Below are 19,033 nucleotides of genomic sequence, written 5' to 3' on the forward strand. Positions count from 1 at the left end.
GATCCCGATTGGCGGCGGCGCGCGGCCGCCGGCCAATGGCAGCCGGGTAGGGCGGAGCGAGAGGAGGAGGAGGGCGGGGACTGCAATGGGCGGGGCCGCCCGGCGGCGCTGGCCAATCAGCGGGCGCGGCGGCGCGGCGGCGGCCAATCGGGCCGGGCGGCCGGGCAGGGCGGGAAATGGCGGCGGCGGCGGCGGCGGCTGCGCTGGAGCGGCTGGAGGTGACGGACGGACCGGGGGCTCCTGGGGGCGGGACGGGACCGGGGTGCGGCCCCGGTGCTCAGTGATCGGTGCCGGGGTCCCGGTCCCTCGGGGGGTCCGGTCCGGGGGGTCCCGGGCCCTCAGGGGTCCCGGCGCCTCAGTGATCCGGGCCCTGGGATGCGGTCCCGGTGCCTCAGGGGTCCCGTCCCGGGGCCCTGTACTGGGATCCCGGAACCTCGGCGGATGCGGTCCGGGAGGTCCCGGTTCCCCCGGGTCCCGGAGCTCCGTGCCCCCCCAGGCGCTGTGCTGTCCCCGGTGTCTCAGGGGTCCCGGTGTCTCAGTGATGGCTCCCGGAGCTCCGTGCCCCCCCAGGCGCTGTGCTGTCCCCGGTGTCTCGGGGGTCCCGTGTTGGGTCCCGGGTCCCCGAGCTCCGTGCCCCCCCAGGCGCTGTGCTGTCCCCGGTGTCCCGGGGGTCCCGGTGCCTCAGTGATGGGTCCCGGAGCTCCGTGCCCCCCCAGGCGCTGTGCTGTCCCCGGTGTCCCGGGGGTCCCGTGTTGGGTCCCGGGTCCCCGAGCTCCGTGCCCCCCCAGGCGCTGTGCTGTCCCCGGTGTCCCGGGGGTCCCGTGTTGGGTCCCGGGTCCCGGAGCTCCGTGCCCCCCCAGGCGCTGTGCTGTCCCGCCGTGTCCGCGCTGCCCCCGCTGTCCCCGCCCGCCGCGCTGCAGCTGCTCTGCGCCCCCTCGGCCCTGCGGCTGCGGCTGCTCGAGTGGCTCTGCGCGCGGTACGGGACCCCGAACCTGAACCTGAACCCCCAAACCCTGAACCCCTGAACCCCCGAACCCTGAACCCCCGAACCCTGAACCCTCGGCCCTGCGGCTGCGGCTGCTCGAGTGGCTCTGCGCGCGGTACGGGACCCTGAACCCCCGAACCCCCAAACCCTGAACCCCCAAACCCTGAACCCCTGAACCCCCAAACCTCCAGAACCCTGAACCCCCCAAACCCCTTAATCCCTGAACCCTTGAAACCTCAAACCCTAAAGGCCCTGAACCCCAAACCCCCTGAACCCCAAACTTCTGAACAACCTGAAACCCCAAAACCTGAACCCCACGAACCCTGAAACCCCAAACCCTGAATCCCTGAGCCTCCTGAACCCCAAACCCCCTGAACCCCAAACTTCTACACAACCTGAAACCCTGAAACCTGAACCCCACGAACCCTGAACCCCCTGAATCCCGAACCCCTGAAACCCCAAACCCTGAAGCCCTTGAACCCCAAACCCCCTGAACCCCAAGTTCCTGAACAACCTGAAACCCCTAACCCTGAAACCTGAACCCCACGAACCCTGAACCCCCTGAATCCCGAACCCCTGAAACCCCAAACCCTGAATCCCTGAACCTCCTGACCCCCCAAACCTCTGAACCCCAAACCCCCTGAACCCCAAACCCTGAACCCCAAACCTCTGAACCCCCAACCCTGAACCCCAAACCCTGAACCCCAAACCCTGAACCCCAAACCCTGCCCCCCGCCCCCCAGGGTGTACCCCCCGTTTGCCGCCCGCCTGGAGACCCTGCAGGACGGACCTGAGGACGAGCGGCTGCGAGGTGGGACCCCAACTGACCCCCAACTGACCCCCCAAACTGACCCCCCCAAAAGTGCCCCCCCCAGTCCAACCAGTGTCCCCCCCCCCCAGAACTGGCCAAACTGGGAGCGGAGCTGCTGCTGTGCCGGGCGGACGAGACCGCGCTGCTCCAGGTGGGGGGGCTTGGGGGGGTTTTGGGGCTCAGGGGGTTTGGGGGGCTGGGGGTGTTGAGGGGCTCAGGGGGTTTGGGGGGGTCAGGATGTTGGGGGGCTGGGGGTGTTGAGGGCTCAGGGGGTTTTGGGGGGTCAGGTTTGGGGGTCTGGGGGTGTTGGGGGGCTGGGGGTTTGGGGGGGTCAGGGGGTTGGGGGCTCAGGGGGTTTGGGGGGCTGGGAGTGTTTGGGGGCTCGGGGTTTGGGGGGGTCAGGGGTTTGGGGGGTTGGGGGGGTTAGGGGGGCTCGAGGGGTTTGGGGGGCTCAGGGGATTTGGGGGGTCAGGGGGTTTGGGGTCTGCTGGGGGTGCTGCTGGGGGGTTTGGGGGGTCAGGGGGTTTGGGGGCTCAGGGGGTTTGGGGTCTGCTGGGGGTGCTGCTGGGGGGTTTGGGGGGCTGGTGACGTCACCCTTGCCCCCCCAGGGCACGGCCCCCCCCGAGCGGCAGCTGCAGTTCATCGCGGACCTGCTGGACGCGGCCCCCCCGCCCGGGGCCGGCAGCGGGGGCTCCCCCAGGAGCAGGTGCGGGGACCCAGGCGTCCGGGTGCCCCCCCCACCACCTAGGGGTCACAGCCCCCCCATTGGGGTCAAACCCACCCCCCCGGGGTCACAGCCCCCCCATTGGGGTCAAACCCACCCCCCCGGGGTCACAGCCCCCCCATTGGGGTCAAACCCACCCCCCGGGGTCACAGCCCCCCCATTGGTGTCACAGCTCCTCCCCCGGGGTCACAGCCCCCCCATTGGGGTCAAACCCACCCCCCCGGGGTCACAGCCCCCCCGTTGGGGTCAAACCCACCCCCCGGGGTCACAGCCCCCCCATTGGGGTCACAGCCCCTCCCCTGGGGTCACAGCCCCTCATTGGTGCCCCCCCCCTCATTGATGTCCCCCCTCCCATTGGTGCATTGGTGTCCCCCCCCATTGATGCCCCCCCCCATTGATCCCCCCCCCATTGCTGCCCCCCATTGGCCCCCCAGCCACTCCACCCTGAGCCGCAGCCGCCAGCTCCTGCACGAGGTGCTGGAGACCCCCGAGGGGGGGGCGGCCCTGAGGACCCCGCCCCTCCCCAAGCTGCCCCTGGATGGCACCTGCAGCCCCCCCAGGTGAGTCTGGGGGACCCCCCCACTGACCCCCCACCCCGACCCCCCCCCCCCCCACTGACCCCCCCCCCGACCCCTCCCCCCCCCACTGACCCCCCACCCCGACCCCCCCCCCCCCACTGACCCCCCCACTGACCCCCCCCCCACCCCCCAGGAGAGCCCCCCGCTCGCTGCCGGCGCTGGAGGCGGCGCTGGGGGGGGCACAGCGGGACCTGGAGCTGCTGGAGGCGCAGGTGAGGGGGGCAGGAGGGGCACAGACCCCCCCATTCCTCCCTGTTCCCCCCCATTCCCCGGGAGGGGTCACATCCCCCCCATTCGCCCCCATTCCCCGGGAGGGGTCACATCCCCCTGCCCCCCTCTCTCCACAGAGCCCCGAGCTGGGGGGGTCCCCGGGCGCCCCCCGCCCGCTGCTGCGGCTGCTGGGGGTGGCCGGGGGGGACCTGGGGGCGCTGGCCACGGCGTTCGGGGCGGGGGGGCTGTGGGACGCCCAGGGGGGGCCCGGCGGGGGGGGGCGCCCCGGCCACGCCCCCTGCGGCCCCCTGGCCCCCCCCGCGCACCGGGGGCTGCGGACGCTCGTGCAGGTGGGGCTGGGGTCCCTGCGCCACGGGGGGTGGGGGCTGGGGGGTCCCTGTGCCGTGGGGGGTGGGGGCTGGGGGGTCCCTGCGCCATGGGGGGTGGGGGCTGGGGGGTCCCTGTGCCGTGGGGGGTGGGGGCTGGGGGTCCCTGTGCCGTGGGGGGTGGGGGCTGGGGGGTCCCTGTGCCGTGGGGGGTGGGGGCTGGGGGTCCCTGTGCCGTGGGGGGTGGGGGCTGGGGGGTCCCTGTGCCGTGGGGGGTGGGGGTTGGGGGGTCCCTGTGCCGTGGGGGGTGGGGGCTCTGGGGGGTCCCTGCGCCACGGGGGGTGGGGGCTGGGGGGTCCCTGCGCCACGGGGGTGGGGGCTGGGGGGTCCCTGTGCCGTGGGGGGTGGGGGCTCTGGGGGGTCCCTGTGCCGTGGGGGGTGGGGGCTGGGGGGTCCCTGTGCTGTGGGGGGTGGGGGCTGGGGGGTCCCTGTGCCGTGGGGGGCTCTGGGGGGTCCCTGTGCCGTGGGGGGTGGGGGCTCTGTGGGGTCCCTGTGCCGTGGGGGGTGGGGGCTGGGGGGTCCCTGTGCCGTGGGGGGCTCTGGGGGGTCCCTGGCCCCCATAGAATCTTGGGGGGTCCCTGGGCCCCATAGGAGGGTGTGGGGGGTCCCCATGCCCCATGGGAAGGTTTGGGGGGTCCCCATGCCCCATGGGGGGTTTGAGGGGTCCTGTGGGTTGGGATGGGTCCCCGTGCCCCATGGAGCATTTGGGGTCCCTGTGCCCCATGGGTGGTTTGGGGGGTCCCCATGCCCCATGGAGCATTTGGGGGTCCCTGTGCCCCGTGGGAAGCTTTGGGGGTCCCCTGCCCCATGGGGGGTTTGAGGGGTCCCGTGGGTTGGGAGGGGTCCCCGTGCCCCATGGGAACGTTTGGGGGTCCCTGTGCCCCATGGGTGGTTTGGGGGCTCCTGTGGGGGGTTTGGGGGTCCCTGTGCACCGTGGGGGGGTTTGAGGGGTCCCATGGGGGGTTGGGGGGTCCCATGGGGAATTTGGGGGTCCCTGTGCCCCATGGAGGGTTGGGGGGTCCCATGGGTGGGTTGGGGGTCCCATGGGGAATTTGGGGGTCCCTGTGCCCCATGGAGGGTTGGGGGGTCCCATGGGGGGTTGGGGGGTCCCATGGGGAATTTGGGGGTCCCTGTGCCCCATGGAGGGTTGGGGGGTCCCATGGGTGGGTTGGGGGTCCCCATGCCCCGTGGGCGGTTTGGGGGTCCCATGGGGGGTTTGGGGGTCCATGGGGGTTTGGGGGGGTCCCTGTGCCCCGTGGGCGGTTTGGGGGTCCCATGGGGGGTTTGGGGGTCCATGGGGGTTTGGGGGGGTCCCTGTGCCCCATGGGGGGTTTGGGGGTCCCATGGGGGGTTTGGGGCTCCATGGGGGGTTGGGGGGTCCCTGTGCCCCGCGGGGGGTTTGGGGGTCTCATGGGGGTTTGGGGGGGTCCCTGTGCCCCGCGGGGGTTTGGGGGTCCCATGGGGGGTTTGGGGGGGTCCCTGTGCCCCATGGGGAGTTTGGGGGTCCCTTGGGGGGTTTGGGGGTCCCCGTGCTCACCCCGTGTCCCCAGCGCCTGCAGGGGGTGGCCCAGATGAGGGACACGGTGGCCAAGGTGACGCAGCAGGGGGCGGACCCCCCCCATCGCACCCTGGGTGAGTCACCCCAAAACCTGGGGGGGGCTGGGGGGTTTGGGGGTCACCCCATCGCACCCTGGGGGGGTCACCCCAAAACCTGGGGGGGGCTGGGGGGTTTGGGGTCACCCCATCGCACCCTGGGTGAGTCACCCCAAAACCTGGGGGGGGGCTGGGGGGTTTGGGGTCACCCCATCGCACCCTGGGGGGGTCACCCCAAAACCTGGGGGGGGCTGGGGGGTTTGGGGGTCACCCCATCGCACACTGGGGGGGTCACCCCAAAACCTGGGGGGGGGTGGGGGGTTTGGGGGTCACCCCCATCGCACCCTGGGGGGGTCACCCCAAAACCTGGGGGGGGCTGGGGGGTTTGGGGGTCACCCCATCGCACCCTGGGGGGGTCACCCCAAAACCTGGGGGGGGCTGGGGGGTTTGGGGTCACCCCCATCGCACCCTGGGGGGGTCACCCCAAAACCTGGGGGGGGGCTGGGGGGGGTTTGGGGGTCACCCCCATCGCACCCTGGGGGGGTCACCCCAAAACCTGGGGGTGGCTGGGGGGTTTGGGGTCACCCCCATCGCACCCTGGGGGGGTCACCCCAAAACCCGGGGGGCTGGGGGGTTTGGGGGTCACCCCCATCGCACCCTGGGGGGGTCACCCCAAAACCCGGGGGGCTGGGGGGGGGTTGGAGTTCACCCCCATAGTTTTGGGGTCGCCCCTGGGGTTTGGGGTCACCCCTGCAGTTTGGGGGGGATCTACAAGGTTTTGGGGGTCACCCCTGGGACTGGGGGGGGGCGGCTGTTTCGGGGTGTCTGGAGTGGGGGGGCGGCTGTTTCGGGGTGTCTGGAGTGGGGGGGGGGCTGTTTTGGGGTGTCTGGAGTGGGGGGGGGGCTGTTTCGGGGTGTCTGGAGTGGGGGGGGGCTGTTTCGGGGTGTCTGGAGTGGGGGGGGGCTGTTTCGGGGTGTCTGGAGTGGGGGGGGGCTGTTTCGGGGTGTCTGGAGTGGGGGGGGGCTGTTTCGGGGTGTCTGGAGTGGGGGGGCGGCTGTTTCGGGGTGTCTGGAGTGGGGGGGGCGGCTGTTTCGGGGTGTCTGGAGTGGGGGGGGGGCTGTTTCGGGGTGTCTGGAGTGGGGGGGGCGGCTGTTTCGGGGTGTCTGGAGTGTGGGGGGGGCTGTTTCGGGGTGTCTGGAGTGGGGGGGGCGGCTGTTTCGGGGTGTCTGGAGTGGGGGGGGGGCTGTTTCGGGGTGTCTGGAGTGGGGGGGGCGGCTGTTTCGGGGTGTCTGGAGTGGGGGGGGGGCTGTTTCGGGGTGTCTGGAGTGTGGGGGGGGCTGTTTTGCGGTGTCTGGAGTGGGGGGGGGGCTGTTTCGGGGTGTCTGGAGTGGGGGGGCGGCTGTTTTGGGGTGTCTGGAGTGGGGGGGCTGCTTTGGGGCCCCCCAACCCCCGTTTCCCGCAGGGAGCCGCGTGGCCGCCCTGCAGCAGCGATTTGGGGGCGACCCCGGGGGGGCCCCCCAGGACTGACCCCCCAGGACTGACCCCCCAGGACCGACCCCCCAGGACCGCCCCCCCCCGGTGGGTGTCACATTTTGGGGGGGGTCACTAAGCGGATTGAAGATGGCGAGCGCCGCTAATTGCTGCTAATTAAGGGGGTGAGGGGGGGCGGGGGGGTCCCGAGGGGCCGCCCGGACGCCTGGGTTCTATTTTTGGTGAGGGGGGGCCGGGGGGCGCGCGCTTTCGGGCCCTATATGGAGAGAGCGCCGGGCCGGCCGCGTTTGCCGCGGTGACTCAGCCGGGGGGGCGGATCCGGGGGGGCGGGGGGGCTGACCCCGGAGTGGACCCAGGCGTCCGGGGCGCCCCGCCCCCCCCCCCGGCTCTCAGTGACGTCCCTGCCCCCCCCCCCCGAGATTCCTATGGGACTGAGGTCATGGGGATGGGGCCAGCGCAGCCCCCACCCCCCCGCGCCCCCAAATGTGGGGGGGCGCCCCGAAATGTGGGTGGTGACCCCCCCAGGGAGCCCCAAAACATGGGGGGGTGACCCCACCGTGCCCCAAAATATGGGGGGGTGACCCCCCCTGTACCCCAAAATATGGGGCAGTGACCCCCGGGGACCCCAAAACATGGGGGGGTGACCCCCCTGTACCCCAAAATATGGGGGAGTGACCCCCGGGGACCCCAAAATATGGGGGGGTGACCCCCCCGTACCCCAAAACATGGGGGGAGCGACATGTGTAACGACCCCCCCATTAAAGACCGTGTCCCGGTAATGACCTCGTTAATTACAACATCCTTGTTAATTGTGCCCTGCTCGTTAATGATAACGACCACCCAGTAACGATGTTGTTAATTATAGCGTCCGGTTAATTATAAGCCACAATTAATGAGCGTGTGCCCCCCCCCCATTAATGAGAATGACCACCCGGTAATGATGCTGTTAATTATAGCGCCCCCGTTAATTATAGCACCCCCGTTAATTATAGCACCCCCGTTAATTATAGCAGCCCCGTTAATTATAGCGCCCCCGTTAATTATAGCACCCCCGTTAATTATAGCGCCCCCGTTAATTATAGCACCCCCGTTAATTATAGCACCCCCGTTAATTATAGCACCCCCGTTAATTATAGCGCCCCCGTTAATTATAGCGCCCCCGTTAATTATAGCGCCCCGTTGCGTTATCAGGGCCCCACTGGGGCTTCCGGCGCTGCCTCGTTTCCTGACCCCAGGGCCAGGGGGCCTATGGGCTCGTATAGAACCCTATACAACCCTATAGAGCCCTATAGAACCCCTGACTGCTCGGGGGGGCCTATAGAGCCCTATAGAACCCTATAGAGCCCTATAGAACCCCTGACTGCCCGGGGGGGCCTATAGAGCCCTATAGAACCCTATAGAACCCCTGGCTGCCTGGGGGGCCCTGTAGAGCCCTATGGAACCCCTGACTGCCCGGGGGGCCCTATTGAACCCCTGACTGCCCAGGGAGTCCCTGTGGCCCCCATAGTGTCCCTATACATCTGTCTACTCCGTATAGGGCCTTGTCCTGCCCTATGGGGTCTCTATGGGTCACCCTTACATATGGTCCCCATGTACCATCCCTGTGGACTCCCCCAGCCCTATAGGGGCCCCATCCCACCCTATGGGGTCCCTATAGCCCCCTCACACCCCATAGAGCCCCTATAGGCTCCGCTGGGACCCCCGTCTGACCCTGTGGCGTCCCTATAGGCTCCCATAGCACCCCTATAGTCCCACACACCCCATAGCATCCCTATGGCACCCTCCACCCCATAGAGCCCCTATAGGCTCTGCCAGGAACCCCATCTGACCCTATGGGGTCCCTACAGCCCCCCCGGACCCTCCTCTCACCCTATGGGGTCCCTATGCCCCCCCCGGACCCTCCTCTCGCCCTATGGGGTCCCTACAGCCCCCCCAGACCCTCCTCTCACCCTATAGAGTCCCTATGGCTCCCCCCAGACACCCCTCTCACCCTATGGGTCCCTATATCCCCCCAGGATCCTCCTTTCACCCCATGGCTCCCTATAGGCCCCCCCCCACCCCACGGGTCCCTATACCCCCCCCTCACCCTATGGGGTCCCTATACCCCCCCTTCACCCTATGGGTTCCCACAGCCCCACCTCACCCCACGGATCCCTATAGCCCCCGTCACCCTATGGGCTCCCTATACCCCCCCCCACGGATCTGTATAGCCCCTCCCTCACCCCATGGGTCCCTATACCCCCCTCTCACTCTATGGGTTCTCGTAGCCCCCCTCTCACCCTATGGGTCCCCATAGCCCCCCCCTCACCCTATGGGTTCCCATCGCCCCCCTCACCCCATGGGTCCCCATAGCCCCCCCCTCACCCTATGGGTTCCCATAGCCCCCCCCTCACCCCATGGGTCCCCACAGCCCCCCCCTCACCCTATGGGTTCCCATCGCCCCCCCCCTCACCCCATGGCTCCCATCGCCCCCCCCGCCCCACGGGTCCCCGTGCCCCCCGCTCCCCCCCCTCCAGGGGGCGTGGCCTCGCCGCCCGTTACCAATTAAGGCTCCGCGCGCGCCGCGCGCCCCCCCGGCTGCGGCTGCGACACCGGCGCGCGCGGAGCCCCCGGACCCCCCGCAGCCTCCGAGCCGGAACCCCCGGCCCCGACCCCGGCCCCGCGGGACCCCCGGCCCCGCCCGACACCCGACCGGCGCCTCCGGTGAGCGCGGGGGCAGCGCGGGGGGCGAGGGAGCGGGGACGGGAGGAGACCCCCCCAAACGGGGCTGGGGGAGCCCTGAGGGACCCGGGGGTGTTGTGAGGAGAACCCCCCCAAAATGGGGCTGGGGGAGCCCTGAGGGACCGGGGGGGCGGGAGGAGACCCCCAAATGGGGCTGGGGGAGCCCTGAGGGACCCGGGGGTGTTGTGAGGAGAACCCCCCCAAATGGGGCTGGGGGAGCCCTGAGGGACCCGGGGGTGTTGTGAGGAGAACCCCCCCAAAATGGGGCTGGGGGAGCCCTGAGGGAGACCCGGGGGTGTTGTGAGGTGAACCCCCCCAAATGGGGCTGGGGGAGCCCTGAGGGACCCGGGGGTGTTGTGAGGAGAACCCCCCCAAAATGGGGCTGGGGGAGCCCCTGAGGGAGACCTGGGGGTGTTGTGAGGAGAACCCCCCCCAAATGGGGCTGGGGGAGCCCTGAGGGAGACCCGGGGGTGTTGTGAGGAGAACCCCCCCAAAATGGGGCTGGGGGAGCCCTGAGGGACCCGGGGGTGTTGTGAGGAGAACCCCCCCAAAATGGGGCTGGGGGAGCCCTGAGGGACCCGGGGGTGTTGTGAGGAGAACCCCCCCAAATGGGGCTGGGGGAGCCCTGAGGGACCCCGGGGGTGTTGTGAGGAGAACCCCCCCAAAATGGGGCTGGGGGAGCCCTGAGGGACCCGGGGGTGTTGTGAGGAGAACCCCCCCAAAATGGGGCTGGGGGAGCCCTGAGGGAGACCTGGGGGTGTTGTGAGGAGAACCCCCCCAAAATGGGGCTGGGGGAGCCCTGAGGGAGACCTGGGGGTGTTGTGAGGAGAACCCCCCCAAAATGGGGCTGGGGGAGCCCCTGTGGGGTTTGGGGACCCCCGAGGTTGATCTGGGGGTGTCATGAGGAGAAACCCCCCCCAAAATGGGGCTGGGGGACCCCCTGTGGGGTTTGGGGACCCCCTGAGGTTGATCTGGGGGTGTTGTGAGGAGAACCCCCCCAAAATGGGGCTGGGGGACCCCTGAGGGACCCGGGGGTGTTGTGAGGAGAACCCCCCCAAAATGGGGCTGGGGGAGCCCTGAGGGACCCGGGGGTGTTGTGAGGAGAACCCCCCCAAAATGGGGCTGGGGGAGCCCTGAGGGAGACCCGGGGGTGTTGTGAGGAGAACCCCCCCAAAATGGGGCTGGGGGACCCCTGAGGGACCCGGGGGTGTTGTGAGGAGAACCCCCCCAAAATGGGGCTGGGGGAGCCCCTGTGGGGTTTGGGGACCCCCTGAGGTTGATCTGGGGGTGTCGTGAGGAGAACCCCCCAAAATGGGGCTGGGGGACCCCCGGTGGGGTTTGGGGACCCCCTGAGGTTGATCTGGGGGTGTTGTGAGGAGACCCCCCCCGAATGGGGCCGGGGGACCCCGTGTGTGGAGAGCAGGGGGGTCCGGTTTTGGGGGGTCCCGAGGAGGCTGGCGGGGCCTGGGGACCCCTCCCCGGGATTGGGGGCACCCCTGGACACCCCGTTGGGGACTCGGAGGGGCCGGGCGGGGCAGGGCGGGGCAGCCCCCCCCCGGTGACGTCAGGGGCGGGGCCGAGCGGGCTGAGCTGGGCGCCCCCGAACTGGGGGCACGGGGACCCCCGAAATCCCCAGGTGGGGCGCAGGGGGGTCCCCTGGTTCGGGGGTCCCTGTTGGGCACGCGGGGGGTGTCCCCTCGTTTGGGGGTCCCCGTGGGGGTGTCCCCTGGTGCCATCGCCACCGTTATGGGTGCAAAGGGGTGTCCCCTGGTTTTGGGTCCCCCCAGATGCACGGGGGTGTCCCCCTGATGTGGGGGTGCCCATTACAGGTGGAGGCGGGGGTTCTGGTTCAGGGGTCCCTGCTAAGGATGCAGGGGGTGTCCCCCAGTTTGGGGGTCCCCTTTCTGGCTGCAGGGGGCGTCCCCTGATTTAGGGGTCCCCGTTATGGATGCAGGGGGTGTCCCCCAGTTTGGGGGTCCCCTTTCTGGCTGCAGGGGGCGTCCCCTGATTTAGGGGTCCCCGTTATGGATGCAGGGGGTGTCCCCCAGTTTGGGGGTCCCCTTTCTGGCTGCAGGGGGCGTCCCCTGGTTTAGGGGTCCCCGTTATGGATGCAGGGGGTGTCCCCCAGTTTGGGGGTCCCCTTTCTGGTTGCAGGGGGCGTCCCCTGATTTAGGGGTCCCCGTTATGGATGCAGGGGGTGTCCCCGAGTTTGGGGGTCCCCTTTCTGGTTGCAGGGGGCGTCCCCTGATTTAGGGGTCCCTGTTATGGATGTAGGGGGTGTCCCCCAGTTTGGGGGTCCCCTTTCTGGCTGCAGGGGGCGTCCCCTGATTTAGGGGTCCCCGTTATGGATGCAGGGGGTGTCCCCCAGTTTGGGGGTCCCCTTTCTGGTTGCAGGGGGCGTCCCCTGATTTAGGGGTCCCCGTTATGGATGCAGGGGGTGTCCCCGAGTTTGGGGGTCCCCTTTCTGGCTGCAGGGGGCGTCCCCTGATTTAGGGGTCCCCATTGTGGATGCAGGGGGTGTCCCCCAGTTTGGGGGTCCCCTTTCTGGCTGCAGGAGGCGTCCCCTGATTTAGGGGTCCCCGTTATGGATGCAGGGGGTGTCCCCCAGTTTGGGGGTCCCCTTTCTGGCTGCAGGGGGCGTCCCCTGATTTAGGGGTCCCCGTTATGGTTGCAGGGGGTGTCCCCTGATTCAGGGGTCCCCATTGTGGATGCAGGGGGTGTCCCCCAGTTTGGGGGTCCCTTTTCTGGCCTCAGGGGTGTCCCCCTGACTGGGGGTCCCCATTATGGATACAGAGGGGTGTCCCCTGGTTTTGGGGTCCCTGTTGTGTATGCAGGGGGTGTCCCCCAATTGCGGTGATGTGTCCGGGGGTGTCCCCCGATTCGGGAGATGTGTCCGGGGGTGTCCCCCAATTCGGGAGATGTGTCCATGCGGTGTCCCCCAATTCGGGAGATGTGTCCGGGGGTGTCCCCCGATTCGGGTGATGTGTCCGGGGGTGTCCCCCAATTCGGGAGATGTGTCCGGGGGTGTCCCCCAATTCGGGAGATGTGTCCGGGGGTGTCCCCCAATTCAGGAGATGTGTCCGGGGGTGTCCCCCAATTCGGGAGATGTGTCCGGGGGTGTCCCCCAATTCGGGTGATGTGTCCGGGGGTGTCCCCCAATTCAGGAGATGTGTCCGGGGGTGTCCCCCAATTCGGGAGATGTGTCCGGGGGTGTCCCCCAATTCAGGAGATGTGTCCAGGGGTGTCCCCCAATTTGGGAGATGTGTCCGGGGGTGTCCCCCAATTCGGGTGATGTGTCCAGGGGTGTCCCCCAATTTGGGAGATGTGTCCATGCGGTGTCCCCCAATTCGGGAGATGTGTCCGGGGGTGTCCCCCAATTCGGGAGATGTGTCCGGGGGTGTCCCCCAATTCGGGAGATGTGTCCAGGGGTGTCCCCCAATTCGGGAGATGTGTCCGGGGGTGTCCCCCAATTTGGGAGATGTGTCCGGGGGTGTCCCCCAATTCGGGAGATGTGTCCGGGGGTGTCCCCCAATTTGGGAGATGTGTCCGGGGGTGTCCCCCAATTTGGGAGATGTGTCCGGGGGTGTCCCGCTCTGGTCCGCAGTGACGCCCCCTCCCCGGGGGGTGTCCCCTGATCCAGGGGGTGTGCGCGGGGACTGCCCCAGTTCGGGGGGACGTGTCCGGGGGGAGTGTCCGGGATGTGTCCCCAATTGGGGGGGTGTGTCCGGGATGTGTCCCCAATTGGGGGGATGTGTCCCCCGTTCGGGGACGTGTCCGGGGGGTGTGTCCACGATGTGTCCCCAAGCGGGGGGACGTGTCCGGGGGTGCCCCCACCGCGGGGGATGTGTCCCCACTTGGGGGGGGATGTGTCCGGGGGGTGTCCCCAATTGGGGGCACGTGTCCGGAGATGTGTCCGGGGGTGTCCCCAGTTAGGGGGATGTGTCCGGGGGTGTCCCCAATTAGAGGGATGTGTCCGGGGGTGTCCCCAGCCAGGGGGGATGTGTCCGGGGGTGTGTCCCCCGTTCGGGGATGTGTCCGGGGGTGTCCCCAATTAGAGGGATGTGTCCGGGGGTGTCCCCAATTAGAGGGATGTGTCCGGGGGTGTCCCCAGCTAGGGGGGATGTGTCCGGGGGTGTGTCCCCCGTTCGGGGATGTGTCCGGGGGTGTCCCCAATTAGAGGGATGTGTCCGGGGGGTGTCCCCAGCCAGGGGGGATGTGTCCGGGGGGTGTCCCCAATTAGAGGGATGTGTCCGGGTGCCCCCGCGGGGGTCCCGCGCGGCCGCGCTGACGCCCCCACGCCCCCTCCCGCAGGTGCCGCCCCCTCGGTGCGCAGGCGCGGCGCCGCCCCCGCCGCCCCCGGTGTAGGATGAGCGCGGGCGGGCGGTCCCGGGCGCAGGAGGCGCCGTCCCGCGGCGAGGCGGACGGGGAGATGCCGGCCACCGAGAAGGACCTGGCGGAGGACGCGCCCTGGAAGCGCATCCAGCAGAACACGTTCACCCGCTGGTGCAACGAGCACCTCAAGTGCGTGCAGAAGCGGGTGGGCAACCTGCAGACCGACCTGGGCGACGGGCTGCGCCTCATCGCGCTGCTGGAGGTGCTGAGCCAGAAGAAGATGGGCCGCAAGTACAACGCGCGCCCCACCTTCCGCCAGATGCAGCTGGAGAACGTGTCCGTGGCGCTCGAGTTCCTGGAGAGGGAGAACATCAAGCTGGTGTCCATCGGTGAGCGGGGCGGCGGCGCCGGCCCGGGGGCGCCCGGCCGGCGGGGGGCGCTGCGGGGGCGCCCAGGAGCGGTGCGCAGCGCTAGGGGAGCCCCCCAGGGTCCTGGAGCAATGCACAGCGTTAGGGGAGCCCCCCAGGGTCCTGGAGCAGTGCACAGCGCTAGGGGAGCCCCCCAGGGTCCTGGAGCAGTGCACAGCGTTAGGGGAGCCCCCCAGGGCCCTGGAGCAGTGCACAGCGCTAGGGGAGCCCCCCAGGGTCCTGGAGCAGTGCACAGCGCTAGGGGAGCCCCCCAGGGTCCTGGAGCAGTGCACAGCGTTAGGGGAGCCCCCCAGGGCCCTGGAGCAGTGCACAGCGCTAGGGGAGCCCCCCAGGGTCCTGGAGCAGTGCACAGCGCTAGGGGAGCCCCCCAGGGTCCTGGAGCAATGCACAGCGTTAGGGGAGCCCCCCAGGGCCCTGGAGCAGTGCACAGCGCTAGGGGAGCCCCCCAGGGTCCTGGAGCAGTGCACAGCGCTAGGGGAGCCCCCCAGGGCCCTGGAGCAGTGCACAGCGTTAGGGGAGCCCCCCAGGGTCCTGGAGCAGTGCACAGCGCTAGGGGAGCCCCCCGGAGCAGCACGGTGCCTTTGGGGAGCCCCCCAGGGCCCTGGAGCAGTGCACAGCGCTAGGGGAGCCCCCCAGGGCCCTGGAGCAGTGCACAGCGTTAGGGGAGCCCCCCAGGGCCCTGGAGCAATGCAGAGCGTTAGGGGAGCCCCCAGGGCCCTGGAGCAATGGGCTGCCTTTGGGGAACCCCGCAGAACCATGGAGCAATGCACAGCGTTAGGGGAGCCCCCAGAACCATGGAGCAATGCACAGCGTTAGGGGAGCCCCCCGGAGCAGCACGGTGCCTTAGGGGAGCCCCCCAGGGCCCTGGAGCAATGGGCTGCCTTTGGGGAGCCCCCCGAAGCGGCACGGTGCCTTAGGGGAGCCCCCAGGACCCTTAGAGGAGCACCATGCCCGTGGGGAGCCCCCCAGGACCCCGGAGCAATGCACAGCCTTAGGGGAGCCCCCCAGGACCCTCATAGGAGTGCAGTGCCCCTGGGGAGACCCCCAGGACCCTCATAGGAGTGCAGTGCCCCTGGGGAGACCCCCGAGCGTTGGAGGGGTCTGGGGAGTCCCCCAAGACCCTCAGAGAAGTGCGATGCCTTTGGGGAGCCCCCCCAGACCCTGGAGCAATGGGCTGCCTATGGGGAGCCCCCCCAGAGCAGCACGGCGCCTTTGGGGAGCCCCCCAGACCCTCAGGGCAGTGTGATGCCTTTGGGGAGCCCCCCAGCAATGGGCAGACTTTGGGGAGCCCCCAAGACCCCCGGGGTAGCGGGGGGCCTTTGGGGAGCCCCCAGGACCCTCATAGTTGCACGATGCTGCTGGGGAGCCCCCCTATGGAGCAGTTTGGGATCCCCCCCTCCACGGCCCCCCCATGGCAATGAGCTGCCTGGGGGGGGGCCCCGAAAGGCGTGGTGGTGGGATCCCCTCCCTGGAGCCTTTGGGGCCCCCCCATCCACGAGTGTGCGGTTGGGTGACCCCTCCCGGGGCTCCATAGAAGCCCCCCCCCCCCATTTTAGCCCCCCGGGCTCCCCCGCTTCGGGAGCGCCCCCATTTGGGACCCCCCCCCCCACCTCAGCCCCCCCGTTCGGGCCCCGCGCGCCCCTCCCCGCCCCCTCGGCCCCATAACAAAGGCGGGGGGGCCGGGCCCGCTCCCCTCGCAGGAATGCGGGGGGGCCACGGCGCGGGACCCTCGTCGTGCGGGGGGGCGGGGGCCCCGCCCTGCGGTTCCCGCAGCCCGCGGGCACGGATTGCGGCGGCCCAGCCCCGCCCGGCCCCGGGGTCCCCCCACCGGCGGGGTCCGGGGCTCCGGGGGGTCCGGGGTCCCCGCGGGGGGTCCCGGGGGCTTCCCGGGGGGGCGGGGGGCGGGGGCGGGGCCGCCGGGGGGCGGGGCCTCGCTGGAGCCCGAGCCCATATAAGGCCAAAAAATGCTGGAGCGGGGGGTGGGGCCGGGGGCGGGCCTGGGGCCCATCCCCCACCGCACAGCGCCGCTGCCCCCCCTCCCGCGGGGCGGGGGACCCAGGCGTCCGGGAACCCGCCATCACCCCCAGAACAGGGACCCAGGCGTCCGGGCACCCGCCCTTACACCCCCAAACCGCCAGCGGGGACCCAGGCGTCCGGGAGCCTTCCCAACCCCGATAGCAGGGACCCAGGCGTCCGGACACCCGCCCTTGCACCCCCAAACCGCCAGCGGGGACCCAGGCGTCCGGGCACCCGCCCTTACTCCCCCCACAAACCGCCAGCAGGGACCCAGGCATCCGGGAGCCCTCCCCACCCCAATAGCAGGGACCCAGGCATCCGGGCACCCGCCCTTACCCACCCACCCCCCCCTCAAACCACTGATGGGGACCCAGGCATCCGGGAAGCCTCCCAACCCCAATAACAGGGACCCAGGCATCCGGGCACCCGCCCTTACTGCCCCCCCCCACCGATGGGGACCCAGGCGTTCGGGAGGCCTCCCAACCCCAATAACGGGACCCAGGCGTCCGGGCTCCCGCTGTGCACACCCCCAACCCACCCATGGGGACCCAGGCGTCCGGGCTCCGCTGTGACACAGCCCCAACCCACCCATGGGGACCCAGGCGTCCGGGCTCCGCTGTGCACACCCCCAACCCACCCATGGGGACCCAGGCGTCCGGGCGCCCGCTGTGACACAGCCCCAACCCACCCATGGGGACCCAGGCGTCCGGGCTCCCGCTGTGCACACCCCCAACCCACCCATGGGGACCCAGGCGTCCGGGCTCCGCTGTGCACACCCCCAACCCACCCATGGGGACCCAGGCGTCCGGGCTCCGCTGTGACACAGCCCCAACCCACCCATGGGGACCCAGGCGTCCGGGCTCCCGCTGTGCACACCCCCAACCCACCCATGGGGACCCAGGCGTCCGGGCTCCCGCTGTGCACACCCCCAACCCACCCATGGGGACCCAGGCGTCCGGGCTCCCGCTGTGCACACCCCCAACCCACCCATGGGGACCCAGGCGTCCGGGCTCCCGCTGTGCACACCCCCAACCCACCCATGGGGACCCAGGCGTCCGGGCTCCCGCTGTGCACACCCCCAACCCACCCATGGGGACCCAGGCGTCCGGGCTCCCGCTGTGCACACCCCCAACCCACCCATGGGGACCCAGGCGTCCGGGCTCCCGCTGTGCACACCCCCAACCCACCCATGGGGACCCAGGCGTCCGGGCTCCCGCTGTGCACACCCCCAACCCACCCATGGGGACCCAGGCGTCCGGGCTCCGCTGTGCACACCCCCAACCCACCCATGGGGACCCAGGCGTCCGGGCTCCGCTGTGCACACCCCCAACCCACCCATGGGGACCCAGGCGTCCGGGCTCCGCTGTGCACACCCCCAACCCACCCATGGGGACCCAGGCGTCCGGGCTCCTGCTGTGCACACCCCCAACCCACCCATGGGGACCCAGGCGTCCGGGCTCCGCTGTGCACACCCCCAACCCACCCATGGGGACCCAGGCGTCCGGGCTCCGCTGTGACACAGCCCCAACCCACCCATGGGGACCCAGGCGTCCGGGCTCCGCTGTGACACAGCCCCAACCCACCCATGGGGACCCAGGCGTCCGGGCTCCCGCTGTGACACAGCCCCAACCCACCCATGGGGACCCAGGCGTCCGGGCTCCCGCTGTGCACAGCCCCAACCCACCCATGGGGACCCAGGCGTCCGGGCTGCCCCCATCCCCCCCCGGGGGCCGTGTCACCGTGTGTCCCCATGGCGGGACGTCTGGCTCCCTGTCCCTGTCCCTGCGGTGGCACCGCGTCCTCCGTGGGTCTCCTGCTGTGTCCCCATCCCAGTGAGAGCTCAGTGTCCCCCTCAGTGTCCCCATCCCATTGAGGGCTCAGTGTCCCCCTGGGTGTCCCCATCCCATTGAGGGCTCAGTGTCCCCCTGGGTGTCCCCATCCCAGTGAGGGCTCAGTGTCCCCCTGGGTGTCCCCATCCCATTGAGGGCTCAGCGTCCCCCTGGGTGTCCCCATCCCATTGAGGGCTCAGCGTCCCCCTGGGTGTCCCCATCCCATTGAGGGCTCAGTGTCCCCCACAGTGTCCCCATCCCATTGAGGCCTCAGCATCCCCTGCAGTGTCCCCCTTGGTGTCCCCCGGGTGTCCCCATCCCCGCGAGGCCTCAGCGTCCCCGCGCTGTCCCCCGCTGTCCCTGAGGCCCCCGTCCCCCCGCAGACAGCAAGGCCATCGTGGACGGGAACCTGAAGCTGATCCTGGGGCTGATCTGGACGCTGATCCTGCACTACTCCATCTCCATGCCCATGTGGGACGAGGAGGACGAGGAGGAGGCCAAGAAGCAGACGCCCAAGCAGCGCCTGCTGGGCTGGATCCAGAACCGCCTGCCGCAGCTGCCCATCACCAACTTCAACAAGGACTGGCAGAGCGGCCGCGCGCTGGGCGCGCTGGTGGACAGCTGTGCGCCCGGTGAGGACATGGGGACACGGGGGGGACATCGTGGGGACATGGGGGACGTGGGGACACGGGGGGGACGTGGGGACACGGGGACGGGGCGCTGGGCGCGCTGGTGGACAGCTGTGCGCCCGGTGAGGACATGGGGACACGGGGGGGACGTGGGGACATGGGGGGGACGTGGGGACACGGGGACGGGGCGCTGGGCGCGCTGGTGGACAGCTGTGCGCCCGGTGAGGACATGGGGACACGGGGGGGACATGGAGGGGACATGGGGGACGTGGGGACACGGGGGGGACGTGGGGACACGG

The 19,033-nt window shown here is 70.3% G+C and overlaps 2 protein-coding genes across 6 annotated transcripts in view; both read left to right on the plus strand.

Moving 5' to 3' along the window:
- The first annotated feature begins 131 nt into the window (after positions 1-131).
- On the plus strand, positions 132-7,576 carry HAUS7 (HAUS augmin like complex subunit 7). The gene is made up of 10 exons (XM_071801183.1): positions 132-218; positions 861-976; positions 1,729-1,796; positions 1,886-1,947; positions 2,405-2,502; positions 2,955-3,080; positions 3,232-3,310; positions 3,446-3,658; positions 5,245-5,326; positions 6,751-7,576. The coding sequence occupies exons 1-10, from the start codon at positions 177-179 to the stop codon at positions 6,813-6,815; spliced, it is 951 nt and encodes a 316-aa protein (XP_071657284.1). The 5' UTR covers positions 132-176; the 3' UTR covers positions 6,816-7,576.
- Positions 7,577-13,821: 6,245 nt separating this feature from the next.
- The window catches only part of FLNA (filamin A), a 61,339-nt gene continuing 56,127 nt past the window's right edge, over positions 13,822-19,033 (plus strand). For 3 of the 5 annotated variants that reach the window (XM_071801224.1, XM_071801225.1, XM_071801227.1), the window contains exons 1-2: positions 13,823-14,221; positions 18,489-18,737. In XM_071801224.1, coding sequence (XP_071657325.1) covers positions 13,867-14,221; positions 18,489-18,737 — 604 coding nt within the window. In that variant the 5' untranslated portion in view covers positions 13,823-13,866. Of the gene's footprint in view, positions 14,222-18,488; positions 18,738-19,033 lie in introns of all 5 variants that reach the window. The other 2 variants (XM_071801228.1, XM_071801226.1) reach the window with 2 other exon arrangements.

The sequence above is a fragment of the Patagioenas fasciata genome, chromosome 36 (genome assembly GCF_037038585.1).
Source record: "Patagioenas fasciata isolate bPatFas1 chromosome 36, bPatFas1.hap1, whole genome shotgun sequence".
Lineage (NCBI taxonomy): Eukaryota > Metazoa > Chordata > Aves > Columbiformes > Columbidae > Patagioenas > Patagioenas fasciata.

Coding starts and splice junctions, on each gene's coding strand:
- HAUS7 (XM_071801183.1), top strand. CDS start 177: ATGGCGGCGGCGGCGGCGGCGGCTGCGCTGGAGCGGCTGGAG. Junction 1,797..1,885: donor TGAGGACGAGCGGCTGCGAG/GTGGGACCCCAA, acceptor CCCCCCCCCCAG/AACTGGCCAAACTGGGAGCG. Junction 3,081..3,231: donor GGCACCTGCAGCCCCCCCAG/GTGAGTCTGGGG, acceptor CCCACCCCCCAG/GAGAGCCCCCCGCTCGCTGC.